The sequence below is a fragment of the Apus apus genome, chromosome 2 (genome assembly GCF_020740795.1).
Source record: "Apus apus isolate bApuApu2 chromosome 2, bApuApu2.pri.cur, whole genome shotgun sequence".
NCBI classification, from domain to species: Eukaryota; Metazoa; Chordata; class Aves; order Apodiformes; family Apodidae; genus Apus; species Apus apus.
In genome coordinates, this window is record NC_067283.1 from 143,683,097 (window position 1) to 143,699,283 (window position 16,187).

The 16,187-nt window shown below is 41.0% G+C and overlaps 1 protein-coding gene across 1 annotated transcript in view; it reads right to left on the minus strand.

Annotated features, from left to right (window-relative positions):
• SNTB1 (syntrophin beta 1) overlaps positions 1-16,187 on the minus strand; it is a 114,304-nt gene that overhangs the window by 45,535 nt on the left and 52,582 nt on the right. The window contains exon 2 of the mRNA XM_051610676.1: positions 9,598-9,814. Within this exon, the coding sequence (XP_051466636.1) occupies positions 9,598-9,814 (217 nt within the window). The remainder of the gene's footprint in view (positions 1-9,597; positions 9,815-16,187) is intronic.

The window sequence follows — 16,187 nt, forward strand, 5'->3', positions numbered from 1 at the left end:
AAAGCAAATCTTCTGCAGCTGGGCTAAGCCAAGAGCACCTGACCCTACCTGGTAATAGTGGTAAATGACGCTTCTAGATTGAAACAAGGGAGGAGAGTCTTGTGCTGCTGCATAAATAAGTGATCACGGGCTTGGAGAAGAAACAGATGTTTTCTGAGAAGGAACACCACTGTTGCTGGTATGCAGTGCTGTAGGACTCAGGGGAAGGAAGGGGACGTGATCCATAAGCATGGAAGAAAACTAATAGGGAACCAGGACAAATGAGCAGGTGTCCTAATTGATCAGCTCTGTCTTACAGATGAATGGTCACAGGAGAAAGTCTCGCTGAAAGAAACAAACAGCAGGTTTATCTCATCTCTTCTCCCTAGTAACAAGCAACAGGGCAAGAGAAAATGGGCTCAAGCTGTGCCAAGGGAGGTTTAGATGAGATATTAGAAGAAACTTCTTCACTGAATGGTTTATCAAACAGTGGAAGAGGCTGCCCAGGGAAGGTGGTTGAATCACCATCCCTGAAGGTGTTTAAAAGACATGTAGATGTGGTCATGTGGACATGGTTTAGCACTCGGTAGAGCTAGGTTAAAGGTTGGACTCGATCTTTAAAGGTCCTTTCCAACCTGAATGAGTCTGTGATTCTATGACAAGTGAGGGAAAGCCCACCACTGAGCATAGGACAACAGCCAGGCAGAAAAAGGGTCTTGACGTTGCCACTGGCTCCACGCCATAACCCAAAGATTGCGGGGGATGAGTCGCATGGCAGGAAACTGAAACCCTTGCATACCAACTTTCTTTGTTTGGCAGATCCCAGAGGTGTTAAAATTGCTCTGCAACATTATTTAGCAGAAGCTTGGATGTCAGCACTAACATACCTTTACATACAGACACACAGAAACCATTATTAACTGTTTGCCCTTCTCTGTCCTGCACTGTAGCACTCACACTGCTCCTCCTTCCCCCTTAATTTGCAAGACATTTCTTGGAGCATTTATCTTCCTCCATCTCTTCAGTACTTTGATTTTTCTCTTTTTTTGCAAAAATGTTCACTAAGTAAACTCTGCTGCAGTTTTCACTGTCTTGGTTCATTGTTTTGCCTTGTTGGTTGGCTTCTTTCTCTATCACCTTTTCTCAATTGGTTCTTCTTTCTTTCCTCCATGCATTTCTCAAGGCAATTTCTTCTAGTTCCCACTCCCCTGATTAATTTCCAGTTCCTTTGCTCTTCTATCTCTTCCTTAGCTCAATCCTCTCAGCTGAAGCTGGCTGGGAAAAACAAAATTATCTTATTTTTCAAAACTCCCCTAGCTGAAGCAGTGGTTGAAAAAAGCCCAAAATACAACACAAAAACCCCCCAGTGTACCTTATTTTTATATGTTAAATCATTATTTAAATATTTTGGTTAAAAGTCTGTTGATCAAAAAATCCAGCTGTAAGTGTTCTGCCAGCCTCAGTTATTGCCACCTCCACAACATGCACATCCTTCCTCACCGCCCACTCACCATGACACATTTTATTCCTGTCAGGCCACATGTGGTCCCATTCACACATAGACACACATACAAAGTTTTATTTGCACTCTGGTATCTGCATGCATGCATGCACAGGCACTTTTTTGAGTAACACGTGTAGGAACTTTGCCCATTCCTATTCAATTAATGCTGGAGATGGGAAGGACACCAAGAGCTCACCTGTCTGGCCCAGAAAGATGGGGAGGGGAGAAAGCCCTGTGTCATTATGTCAGGGGAAAAGATGCAACTTGTTTTTCAAGAAAATAAGACATGATTAATCCCAGATTGACCAGGACCTGCACAAATTGAAGGTCAGTCACAACATGCCATAACCAGTTCTACACTGGTATCTCAACCATGCTATGAGAAAACTCAGTGGTTTCCACTGTGTCCCCAGATCCTGGCACATTTCCCCAGCAATTTTCTTCTCAAACTACTAGAGAATATAGCAGGTTCTCAGGACATCAGAAAGCCATTTTAATGGGATTTAACAGAACAAAAATTAAACCTGAAGTAAACAGAAGTAAATGAACATCCAAAGTTCAACCTAGTTAGGTGGTGTGTTTGTGTAAATGAATACCTTCTACAGAAAACGGCGTTTGGGTTCACTGGGGTTTTTTTTCTCCCCAAAAGTTTAGCTGGTGATTTCACTCAAAAGAGACCAAACCACTTGTCCCTACAGAAGGGACCGTCCTACAGAGGTGTCTGATCTCAGTGATCTTCCAAGAAGGCTGAGAAGAAACTCAGGCTAAGACATAAGAGTTCATATGACCCAGAGCAAAACTGATGGCCTGTTAGGCTGGTGAGGAGTTTCACAAATCATGGAAAATAACTATTTCTAATAATGGAAAAAAAAAAACCAAAATAAAAAATTCACCCTTTCTCCTAGAGGCTTCAGAGGTCCAGCTTCTACAGGGGTGGAAAACTGCCCCTTATCAGACAGAAGACTGCAGCTTCCAAAAGGCACCAGCAATTGCAGAGCTGCCCAAGAAGCAGATGATGTAGATGACAGAGGACAGATAGCCCAGCCCAAAACAATTATTAATTCTAGAAGTTAATGTTTTGCCTCAAAATTCTGTCATAAGAGAAGAAACACAATCTTATGGGCCTCTCATCAGCGAACGCTGGCCCTGAATGTACTGACTCTGCTTTTTTCCCACAGCCATGCAACTCAGAGAGGATATGTTAATGTATCAAGGAGAAGAAGGCCTTAACCATTGTCCAACCATTCATCCATTCCACCACTCCTCTTCCCCACACCCCAATTTCTTCCCTCTCCTCCCTTCAGGGTATTGAAGTGGATGCTGCAAATGACTTTTTAGCTAAATCACCTTATTTCCCTCATCTTGAAAAGAGAGAACAGCAGATAAATCTGAAGTGCCGCCTACTTGTTAATCCCTTCCAGTAAGGAGCAGATTTGGGGGCAGATTAGCAGTACTACAAACAAACAAGAACATGACAAGAAACATCCAACTTTACACAAAAGGAGGATTTGGATCCAGAAGAGAAAAACTGTTGGGAGCTAAGGTTAGAAACTCACGTTCACTTTGATCTTAAATTCACGACCATTTGCAGGCAAGGAAGCAAAGGGCTTCACAGTGGTAAACCATCCTTCTATACTGACCCTGCACACTGAGATGGCATAGCACAACAGGGTGGCTGAAGGATGAGTGGACAGTCAATCAGTTTCACCCTGATTACTGTCATTTTCATTCTTTTCTGGATTTGAATGGCATCCTTTCAACTTGCATGTTGGATTGTTGATTTCTTCCCTAGTTTAACAGTAATCTAAACAAGATAATAAACACAGCCCACCAGGGCAAAAAAAAAATCAGTAACAAAAATTCTTGATCTAAATCAGGACTTTGACTCTAGCAGCTCAATGACTTCTTCAAAGGACTTATTGATATTCAAATAGTAAAACATGTCTGTACGAATAATGATAATTAAGTGTTATATGCCTTTCATCCAAGGATTTCAAGCTGTAGCTCACCATGACACTGCAAATTAAGTACGGTCTCTCCATTTCACAAAGATTTTGTCTACAGCCAGAGAGCAGTTCAATAACAACACAAGCAGCAAGGCAAAAATTTTGGGGAGGTGTGGAAGGAGATTTTTTTACATTGGTAATGCACCCATTATAGAATCTTTTCTCTATCACCCATGCATACGTAAGTCCCTTCCCTTTCTTCTGCTCACCTACAAAGCACGGTACCAGAAAAAAGACCCAAGTTTCCTAAACCAGAAGCCAGTCCTGCTAAATCTGTACTGTCCATTAGGAAGGGAAGATTTCCACCTCCCCAGGAAGCCCCACAGAACCACTGGTGTCCACCGAGGGCTGACACAGCTCCAGTGTGCTGCAGCAGTGCCTGCAACATGATCGAAATGGTCTGTCACCTCCTTAGTCCCGGGTCCAGGGCTCAGCCTTTGTGCAGCACCTCACCCCAGCTGTGCTTCTGCCAGCAGCCAGTGCTGTTGGCTGAGCCCAGTGTTGTCAAACTACCTCTTATGAGGGAAGAGGCAAAAAAGAAAATAAACTGGTCACTCCCTGCACCAGTGCCCTGCCCACTGCAAGCACTACACCAGGTACCTGACTCAGGGAACCTGCTCCGTCCTCAGTGGGGAAAAACCCAGGCTGCAAAGCTGCACTTTGCTTTGTATACCAATGGCTGCTCATGCCTGTCAACATCGAAGTAAGGTCCTGTTTACCAGGCAGGAAACAGGCAGGGTGGAAGCAGGAGCCAGTCCACACTTTCATCAAGACATCCAGACTCTTCTCCACTGCACAATACTTCTGCCCCCTTGGTCACCTTTGAATTATACCAGTATGATCTTGAAGAGGTGCAGGAGCTAAATGTCTTTACAAATAGAATAGAATAGAATAGAATAGAATAGAATAGAATAGAATAGAATAGAATAGAATAGAATAGAATAGAATAGAATAGAATAGAAAAGAAAAGAATAGAATAGGCCAGACCAGATTATTTCAATTGGAAGGTACCTACAACAACCACCTAGTCCAACTGCCTGACCACTTCAGGGCTGACCAAGTCAAAGCATAAATTTAAGGGCATTGTCCAAATGCCTGTTAAACACTGACAGGCTTGGGACATCGACCACTTCTCTTGGAAGCCTGTTCCAATGTTTGACCATCCTCTTGGTGAAGAAATGCTTCCTAGCGTCCAGCCTGAAGATGTCAAGTCTTGTTGTCCCTTTAAAGAAAAACACTTGTACTTTGGATCAGCAGTGAAACTGGAAATGCTGGCAACTCCCAAACTACACACGATCATCTTCTGTAGAGTTTTACTGAAAAGGCATGAAGTTCTACTAGCACTCCAGCCATAACCTATATAAATAATCAATCAGCCTCATAGATGAAAAGCCATCACAAAAACATTCAGGAAGTCAATTTTTGGACAGTGATGTCCTATACTAGTGTAACAGATCCCTGACTTCTTCTTAAGATGTTTTTATTTCATATTCATGCTTTTCTGTTGACTCGTTAGGTTTGTTGTCAGCATTCACAGCTCAGGTTTTTTGGCACAAGGACTACTTTTTACTATGTCTTATAATCTGGTTGAAACTCAGTTTTTATTTTAAAGAAGATTCAACTTCTGTTTTCATGCCCTATTGTAACAAAAGTAAATACTTCCAGATTGATCAGAATTTGTCTTATCTTTAAAATTTTGAAATGCCATTTCAGAATCATACAAGGATGTTTCACGCTTACATAAGTTACATGCTTGTGCACCAACTACAATTCAAAATGTTAAATCTCACTGACCCTGTTACTGTGCATTACTGACATGTTATTAAATAATGTAAGAATATTTTTTTTCTGAAGAATGTGTGCAAAAGGAACCAGTTTGGGGAGTGACAGCTTTGCAATAAATCTTGCAAATACTTATTTCAGGGAATCAGTACATTCCAAAGCAAAAAAAAAACAAACACAAAAAAACCACAATGAAAAAGCAACATTTTAATCAAAGTAATGAAGTCACTTTAGTGTATAGCTGCCTTTGGAGTAAAAAGGTCTCAGGAGTAAACAGTCTGTCTTGCACCTCTCTGTCATCCCAGGAAGCTCAGATAATTCCCAGATGCAGCTCAGTGCACAAAGCCCAGAATGAATAAATACCAGCCAGTTCCTATGCCACCTTTAAAACGTATCTGCTCAAATTTCATCTTCTGATCATAATTCTCAGTCTAACCCTGAAATGGACATCAGATAATAAGAGTACCTTATCTGTTTCTCCATGTGTCCCCAGTGTGATACTTACAAACTGCACCCGTGCTTGCCGCGGCGCTGCCACTGTGTGCAGCTGGCAGCCGGCACCGTGCTGCTGGGAATCTGCCTTGGAGCATTTTTCCTAGCTTCAAAACTAAAGCAAACCTTTCCCATCAGAGGCCCAAATCCTGCCAACACGTAACTCAGTCCTTCAGAATGGATCCCTGCTGCAGTTCCCTATTAGGATTGCACTGCTCCGGACTCCTACCACTGGAAAAAAGTGATCTGTGCTCACTAAGTGCTGGCAGGATCATGGCCACAGCTCCTGGGTTTGGCTAAATGAGTGCAAGCAGGATTTTAGGATTATTTCAAAAGCAGATGAGAAAACCTTTTCACTCTGAGCAGCACGGCCTCATTCCTCCAGTGAATGTTGTGTCTCCTATGCTGTCTGCAGAAGTACCTTTGTACTATGTTTCAAAAGCACCAACAGAACAAATTGAATCTCAGAGACCTATTCCTTTCCCCCTCTGCCCCCCCACCCCCACTTCCCATTCCTTAATATCATTACCAGAAATTGATGAAAAGCTTTTTTTATATATTATGTATATATATTGCTTATTTGTATTACTAGCTGTGACCATTCCCACACGTCCCTTAATTGGGAGGGGATGCTCCTCAGTGATGCCTGGTATTAACCTTGAATGCTGCCACCAAGGAGGACACTTACCAGTAAAAAAACAGGAAATCAACAGATTTTAGTAATAATTACTTTAACCTAGTTTCTTCCAGCCTAAAATATAACAATGACCCCTGTGTCTTGAGAAAATTGACATAGATCATAGAATCAAAGAATGGTTAAGGCTGGAAGGGACCTTAAAGATCATCAGGCTCCAACCTTCCTGCTATGAACAAGGACACCTCATACTAGATCAGGCTCCACAAGCCTCATACAATCTGGCCTTGAAGACCTCCAGGGAGGGGACATCAACAACCTCCCTGGGCAACCTATTCCAGCACCTTACTACCCTCATGGTGAAGAATTTCTTCCTGATGTCTAACCTAAATCTCCCCTCTTTCAGTTTAAAACCATTACCCCTTGTCCTATCACCACCCTCTCTAGTGAAAAGCCCCTCTCCAGCTTTCCTGTAACCCCTTCAGGTACTGGAAGGTGCTATAAGGCCTCCCCAGAGCCATCTCTTCTCCAGGCTAAAAAGCCTCAACTCTCTCAGCCTGTCTTCATAGCAGAGGTGCTCCAGCTCTCTGATCATCTTTGTGGCCCTTCGTAGATGCGAATAAAATGTTCTGCATCTTTTCTCCTGCTGCCATGTTTGTACTCCTAAAAAATTTCCTACACATTAAGTTTGGCATTGGTTTGAATTAAGGATCTTCTCCTTGGTACCTTACAGCTTTTTTAATCAGGTGACAGCAAAGAAAATTCCCTACCTCCTTCAAAGTGAGCCCACAGGCTGGTAAGGTGAAGGAGACAGCTGAGAACCACTATCTCTAAAAGCAACAAAATTCACTCCTACTCTGAAATAACAGGCTCACCAAATGATCTGAGAGCAGACACAGACTTAAGTATCTCTTAACTGGGGCCAGTCTTCAAGCAGAAGCAGAAATTTTATGCAGGGCTTCCATCTCTGGTGGGAAAACAGGATGTGTAACTTCCTCCATGCCCACTGAACTCACATTTCATCTCAGCTTTCTAAGAACTGGAGACAATTCAGAGCCAACAACAGGTATTTCTTTCTGGGTTCTTTAACATGGGTATCTTCTGAAGTTGAATGTCAAATCAGTTCAGAGTGGTCCTACAACCCTGCTATGACATGATCTCCAGCCTGCACTGAAGAAATATCTGCACTGGAAAACACATGCTTCCCATGTCCATGCTTGGACTTAGATGAAAATTAGCTCAGCTATAGTCCAAAGGAGCCCTTTTATGGCCAGCATATGCTTTGGCAGCCTGACAGTAGTGCTTTTCTAAAGCCATCCAGCAAAGTGACACCATCAGTCACAAGATCTATGTGTGTCAGGTCACTGGGTTATGAAACAGAAGTGTCATAAGCATGTAAGGACATGGTTGGGGCTCTGCAGTGAATGAAGATCAAATTATTTTTGTGAAATCAGATTACTATCTTGGGTGGCTGCAGTGTAATAGCATTTCTACTGGAAAATACCAGTTCCACTATTCAGATTTTTTAAAACCCCTGAAATAGGTAAAGATGCGAATCACTGGGAGGGACACTGTTACACTGCACCCAGCACAATGGTGAGGTACTGAGTGCTTGGATGGAAAAATCCAGCTTAGGCCGCACACTGCGCTGTGTTGGACTACAGTAAAATTCAGAAGTCATTCTTTCCACAGGAAATGACAGCAACACAAAGTGAAAACCATGATAATAACCAATTTGACTCTCCCACGCATTACTTCTTAATAACACCTAAGAACACAGACATTTGTAGCATGCTTTGAAAAAGTCTGCTTCACTGTAGAAGCATCATGACAAATGAGTGTGCCCCCCTCTAAGCCAGTCTTCCTGGCCTTCAGAGAAAACTGAGTGACAGAAGCTCAGAACTGCAATACTGCCAAGGAAAAAAAAAAAACAGGAAAAATGCGGAAAGAATGAAGCCAACACGTGTAGAACATTGTTACATTGTACCGATCCAAACAACACAACCTGCACGGGTATTTTTAAAATACATTTCATGGCAGAGAGAATGACAACCTCTCAGGCTAGCGATACAGCTGTCAAACCCCAACATCTTAAACTATACAGATATATGTGAAAAAACAATGGCCAATATCAATAACTATCTTGATTACAACTTGAAAAAGACTGAAATGAAGAGCAGAAGTGAAATAAAGCAACAGTAAACAGTAAAGCATGGGGGGAACCTTAAAAGAGGGTCAAACAACTATAAAAAAGAAAGAAGGAAAATTACAGATACTGACTCAAGTTTCTGAATTGCACTGCAAGAGATTACAGGGGAACCCATCTTCCCCAAACCCCCTTCTGCTCCCCCATCTTCTCCTTATCCTTCTCTACAAATGAAAATGTAACTTTTATTGATGCCCATACGTAAGTACTGAGAGTCAAAGGCATTACACCCAGCTTCTGGACAAGCCACCACTCTGCAGAAAAACAAGGCCATTATTTGGATGGAAGAATCAGTATGTATTACTGACTTGACTAGTCCCTTTTTTATTAGCAGCTGCTAGAGCAGGGAGTGCACTGGTGTGGTGCAGCTGTTCCACATATGTTATAAATAAGGTCTGGTAAAAGCTCATCCTATTTTTAACATTACGAAAAAAACCGAGAAGCCACAGAAATTCCCCATTAATGCCTTGTAAGTAGAACTTTTCTCCTATTCTTGACTTCAATGCCCAGAGCTAAATGGACAAAACAGGCCACTCTTAAAATAATATTCATTAAAAAAAAAAAAACAAAAACAAAAAGAAAAGAAAATGCAATTTAGTGGAATTAGATTAAGATATCCCAGAAGATGTACCCAATTGGTGTGTACAGTGTCTTTTTCTTCAAAAGCAGACACTCAATCAGGATAAAAATAAACCCCTGCAATTCCATTTCTAATAAAAAAAGTTGGATTACCTCACTGAAGAACTTCTCTAGCACTACCCAAAAGCTGAGGGCTCTCTACCCCCACCCCCACAGCTGGGCATTAACCCCAGCACCACACAGCTCAGACACCACCCCCCCCCTTCCCAAACCAGTCCTTGCTTGCCCCTCTCTGGGCTGCTGCGTGCAGCCAGAGGCCATCGCCAGCTCCTGCTCACCCCCCCAAGTGCTGAAAAGGCCAACAAGGATTCAACATGAAGGCAAAATCCCCACCCTGGGCAAATCTCTCCCTCACCTGTTTTCAGGGTCTGACACCGTCATGTTGCGTGTCACGTAGCACATCTTGAGGGGTATTGTCTTCTTGTCTCTGTGGATGGAGAGCGAAAGCTGCGACAGTGGGTCAGCAGTGGCACAACCCAAGCGGGGAGATTCGGGGGGAGGTGTCTCCCACCCAATTTCTGAAACAGGGGAGCCTTTCTTCACGTAGGGGGTTGCTTCTCTCATGTATTTCACTATGAAAAAGAAAAAAGGGAAGCAATAAATAAATGGATATTCAGTGTTTGCATCCCATGTGGGTTCTTTGAACTGGTATCAATCCTCCATGTTGTTTTTCTACTTGTCCAGCATCCCAGCATTGGAAGCTGTGCAAATACAGAACATGGAGATGTGATTGCAGTCCATCTCAGTATAGTGCAACGAGTAAAATGAGGGGAAATAACAGAATAGGAGAACTAAGAACAATGGCTAGTATAAGGCCAGGAGAGCCATCTGACCTCGGCTCAACAGGTTTTAAGTTCTCAGGTAGCAATTCCCATGTACAGAAGCCATGGGTTGTCTGAGGTATAAGAGCAGTTTTTTAAGAAAGACATTCAACCAAGTGACAATGAAACTATTATTTTTTTTTTAAATCTTGCAATGATGCTCCCAGGGCTGCAAACTCAGGTCTCACTTCTGGTTTATGCTTGTCAGTGTCCTGCCACTGATCTCAACAGCTATTTCTACTTGATGGGAAGCAGTTTTAGCTGATCTACTTGTACATCTCTATATGGAGTAAACAAAAACCAATTCACCTCTTAGCCTTCTCGTGGAGAAATAAAATTGAGTTCAAGCCTTTCACAAGAGTGCAGGTGTTAGATTAGATCTCTTCTCAGCCTCTTTAACACGTTTTTTTCCAGTAGCGATGGGAAAAGTGAATGTAAGATTCCCAAGTGATCTTAGTGTAGCCAAAAATCAATATCTCTTTTGCACTTATACTTAATTTTCCCCTCTTTATGTAGGCAAATATTGCAACATTTTCCCTGTTTTTGAATTCTTCTGACAGTTCAAGATCCCTTTTGCTTTTCATGTGTTTGGCAAATCTGCCAGCTGCATTCTCTTTCTCCTTCACAAACCTGACGGAGCTCAACCAAGGCAATACCTCACATTTGAGTATCCTGGTTAAACGTATATATCCAATGTACACAGCTGTGGCTGCCAAACTGGCTGTCGCCACTTGATTGCAGCAGTGACTTAAAGAGCAACGACACAAAACAAAAGGGCAGGAGCACCATGAACTTATTTTGGGAAGTTATTAAAATGCAGAGAGGTGATTTCAAGGAAACAGTGCAGATCATCACATCAGCTCAGCTGAGGAGGCTTGGAATGACTGAATAAAAGATGGGTAAATTACAAAAGGGCATCATGGTGAAAGAGGTTAAATTAGGGAAAGCAGGCTGAAGTTTTGAAGTTCAAAGTGAAAGCAAGGGAAGTATTCAGAGGAGTGGAGAAGAAAAAAAGAGTTTCTGTCAAAACCACAGATAAGGTGGGTAACTTCAGCAGTTCTGTTTTCAAGGCACATTGTAAGAGCTTTACCAAAAAAGATACCTGTGCAAACTAGAGCCCAGGCTCTGTGACAATCTATTGCCATCTCTCCTCTAAAAACACCCTACTACACATCTTGCCATTGTTTGCTCTGTCCTTTCTAAAAAAAAAATCTGTTCAACTCAATATTAAGGACTTCTGGTTTTAGGTATTTCACAGGATATTCCTCTGTGAGAAAGTTAATTTGTGAATTGTCAGACATACTGTTCCACCCAACACTGCTGTTTTGATTTCTTTGCCCAATACTATTCTGAGCAATTTTTGAAATTAATTTCTTCTCCGATTAGGGAAGGGCTGGCACAAAATCTCACCACGTTTCCAGAAACTATTTAAGGCAACAGGTGTTGAATTTGAGTTTTTGTAGACATCTGGAGTCCATTATCTAAAAACCTGTGTCACCTAACTCTCAAAACCAGTGCTCAGCCTTGGGCAATCCATAAATTACCTGATTTTCAAAGGTGCTGAAAATGAGCAGTTTCAGCCCGTGCCATACAGAAACTGGTTTTAGCACTCAGCATCTCAGCTTGGAGGTACTCATAGCCTTTGGAAAACAGAGAGACTGAACACATACAGGTGTAGTGAATCTATTCTTGTTTACACTGAACAAATACAACTTTGTCATTCACTTAGATGGGAGGAACAGCTGAAGCTGTAAAAATAATGTTTGAGTGCAAACAAAATTTTACTACCTTTAAAATTAGCTATTATCAATTCATCTGTTAAAAAAAAAAGTAATGCAGTCAGCTTTTCAACTCCATTACAGTGACATGCCAGCAAATGTGATGCTAAATAAAGGTCCAGGTCTAAATAGTGTAGCTATTTCATCTGTGCTATTTTCAGCCTTTTCCAGCTGCAGCTGTATGCATTCAACCTGAGCACTTTTTAATTAAGGAAAGGAGAGAGGGGCAGGGGGGATAAGGAAGCTGAAGTGAAAAACTTGGCTCTAAATCTAAGCAGGAACAAAAAATGTGAATTGAATTCCCTGGAGACAGGGACAGAAGAATAAACCTGTCCCTTTCATGTGCCAAGAAGCCAAGTTTCCATGTAATGCACCGGTGAATTCACGGCAGGCAGCTGCACTGTTTCAGAAACTCCTGTGAAAGGGGAAGCAGGAGGAGAAGAGAGCAGAAACACAACCCTCTTTCCACAAACTAAGTCTCAAGCACAGCACCTTGAGGAAAAATGTCCTATGAAAACTCTTGCCAACTTCTGAGCTTCCAGACTGTTTAGTTTCCAGACTTTGGTTTCTACTAACTCTCAACAGGAAAAAGACTTACACGAATAAAGACCCATTAATATATCGGTAAACTGCTGAACACCATCTTCCTACAAAATTCTACAGGAGAATAAAAAACAAAACAAAAAAATTGAATATAGGTTTTATGTCCACAGAAATAGATTTTACTAATTTTTTACTAATTACTCCCTACTTCCCACTAAATACAAGTACACCTCTTCAGACTCTTTGCTGAATTCTGCTGGGTTTTACAAACCAGACTATGGTTCTTGTGTATTCAAACGTGTTTCACATTCTAAAAACCTCCAACTTGATATATGAATGCCCAAATGGAATATGGGAGTTGAACAAGTGGCAGAACTTGATCCATTTGTATATTTAAAAAATTATTTAAATTTCAGAGTCACTGTTTTCTATTTGGCCCATCAATTCCATAATTACACATCCATAACCAAAGTCCAGTTTATTAATTTAGCTGAAATAAGGCACATGCTGTTCAGATGATTCCTAAGTTTTACCAGCAATTATTTACTATTTACCTCTAAACTCTGGATGCAAATACTGCAAAACACTCTGTTTTATACCAGTACACCAGTAACCCTACAACACACGCAGAAATTTATGGTCACCCTCCACGTGTCTACATTTTGCAGTCTGTCCATTAACCTGTTTTTAATCCACCTAGAAGAAAACAAGTTGATACTAGTATGGATTATAGGCACATTCCTATTCCACACTGCATTATCTGAGAATCTTGAATGCAGCAATGTTAATGTATAGCTGAAGTTATACAATTCAATTCCATCATCAAGTTTTAAAACCAGAAAAAAACAGGATACAGACTATAAGACATTAAAGTAATGATGTGGATAATATTCTGTTCTCAGATCGTTACACTCAAGAGCTAGATTTCCCTTTGGATACAGTAGCACAAATCCATGTACTGACTGAAAAAGAAAGTGGCTGTAGAGAACACTGGTTTTATATATTGCCAATGAAACCAGCTAATGGATTAAAATACTACAAGATTTAAAAAAATTAAATAAGCCATGCCATTGTACAACAACTCTGAGTTATGTATAACTATTCTATAGACACGTATATATATGCCTTCAGAATAGAGACATGAATAATACATATACAATTATTAAATATCTATTTATATAAAATTACTACATTCTTTAAGACAGCCAGAATCTACTCTGCAGACATAGAAACCAACACACAAGTAATGGCAAAAAATTCTAATGGTTTACTTATGAGAACTCAATTTACTGATAGACTGTAATTTCAGTCGAGAGTTGTCTAAACTCATCCGTTTGATGCTATAGCTTAACCTCAGAGAACCTTATATTCAGTACTAATTAATGATCCATGCCCTTTTGGTGCACCACTAATTAGAAACTGCGGTCAAGCAATTAAAATTCCAATCTCCGGAGCACCCCTCCCCACAAAGAGAAGAGGAAGGGAAGTGGCAATCAAATGAATTAATCCACTGATACACACTGAAAAACTTTGCATTTATTTTTTGATCTGTAAGACAGGCAATGTAGCTTCCAAAAAAAGCACTTCATTTATAGGCACTTCTGCCAAGTCCCAGGTTTCCACAATTAAACCTTTGTTACTGTTCACAGATGACTTTGTTTTTTTTTGAGGGGAAGAAGCAGGCTTTTAATGAGAAAAATACTACAGGCTGACTTGGTCAGGTTCTTGGCCAGACACAGTTCTGAGGAACTGGGACTCCTCTGACACATTCAAACTGTTCCCTAGGAGGAAGGACAAAGACCACTGTGGAGAAGCCAGCACTCCCGAGCAAAGCTCTTTCATTACTATAGGAATGAGGACAGGATGTGTAGAAAGCAAAAGGAACAACATGCTCCAACCTACTTGAAGAAAGATGATCCAGGAATCCCTTTGCACAGAAAAAGCCCTGACTCTCCTCTTTATAAATTTGTTCTTTCCTGAGTAAGTAACTCAGTAACTCAGAGACAACTACCAAAGGTAAGTAGAAAACCACCCAGAAACCTCTTGTGGCCATTTTCAAAGGATGTGCTAACATTGCTGATACATATATCCAAAAAAGATGTATTTTCCAAAGCTCCCATAAATCCATCTTCAACTGGTCTGGTTTCTGCCAGGCTGAAAGATGGTTCAGAGAAGGTGAGCTAGGCAAGTCCTCAACCGTATTTAAGATGTTGTAAGGCTACATGTAGGGATCAACCTTCGAAGTCACTCAAGCCCAGAAATTGAACATGATGAGGTCAATTGTTTTTATCAGCTTATTCAGTATGAAGGCACTGTTTGACTCATCTGTGCTGAAGTGAGTATACCAGACTAGCTCCAGGCAGTCTGGCATACAAAAACTGTTGTTGCAAAAATGATTCTTGGTTAGTTTGAGAAGAACTGCCAGTGCAAATCTAGAGGAGGTCCAACCTGCAGGTATGCAGTTCCCTTCTGGAAAGGAGGAGACAAATGAAGACAAACACTTCTAAGGTTGAAGACTGCACCACTACATGTCCAAGTTAACAACTCAGTCATATAACTGCTGAAGTGGTATCGTCCCAAGAAAAGAAGTGGACTGTAGCAAAATCTCGAACCAATCACTGCTGGTACGTGGCCTTCAGAAGGGCAGATCAGCCAAATAAATCAATCACTCAGCACAGCTATGTCACTATGCTTGAGGAAAGGTTGAAACACAGAATTTGCAGTCTAGTAGTTTTCGTAAGGCACAAACCAAAATGCCCTAAATGGTTTCAAATCTAGTTGTAACTGAAAGGACAAGTCTTGCCATAAAATTTATAAGCAACGCCTAAGTCCATGCAGAGTATTCTACACTATTGCAAATGACTCTGACTTTAGCTGAGCTGGAGAAAGGCCTACTGTATTAAAATTAAATCAGTACCATCATACTAGAAGTTGGCTGCTAGGTTTTATGTTACAGACCAAACTTCCAATAAAATCAAGCAAACCATATGACCTACGGTGAAGACACGTGTATAAAAATGAGACAAGAATCTGTTCAGGTGCTGGTGCCATCACCAAAACTAATAGACAAAAAAACCCCACTTAACAGTCCTTCCTGTGAGTGTTTCCACTTGCTTTCCTACAGAAACATCTGTTAGTACATTCAGACAGGTAACATCCATTAACATCATCTGCTTTCCTCTGTGCTGAAAGGGATTTGAAATACTAAACCAGTTGATCTGCCAAAAGCATCAGTTCTCCACCTCTGGGAGATGATACAAATTATTTAAAATAAACACCTTGTGAGAATACAAATCTCCTTCACGCTTTACCCTTTTCTTATATGTAGTGAGACTAAGTTGAATTTACCTTTTTCTGCTGTTTTTAAATGAATTCAGCTGAATTCAGTGTATGTTGCTTCATTCCTTAAAGAGATAGGATTTGATCTAAATGGTAAGGTTCTTTAAATCCTTTTAAAGATATATTCACTGTATGTACTTACTATACTTTTTATTTGGAAGAGATGAGTGAGTGTTTTGAAAGAGAAACCTCAAGAGACAAACAGGCCTTTAAGATAAAGTTTACCTGAAGGGAAGGCATTAGCAACTGGTGCCAAAAGGCTGCTCTTAAGCAACCAGGCTACAACCTTTTAGCAAGCAAGAAACAGGCTGGGTGAAAAAGATGAAAAATTGGCTTTTAAAAACACAAATAATACTTTGTTCTGTTCCTTTAAATTAGCAGCTGCCTGTATAAAAAATGTAGAGCAACGTTAAGCAGTGCTGTAAGCACCATAACATGCTTGCACCCCAAAAAATGAAGGCAGT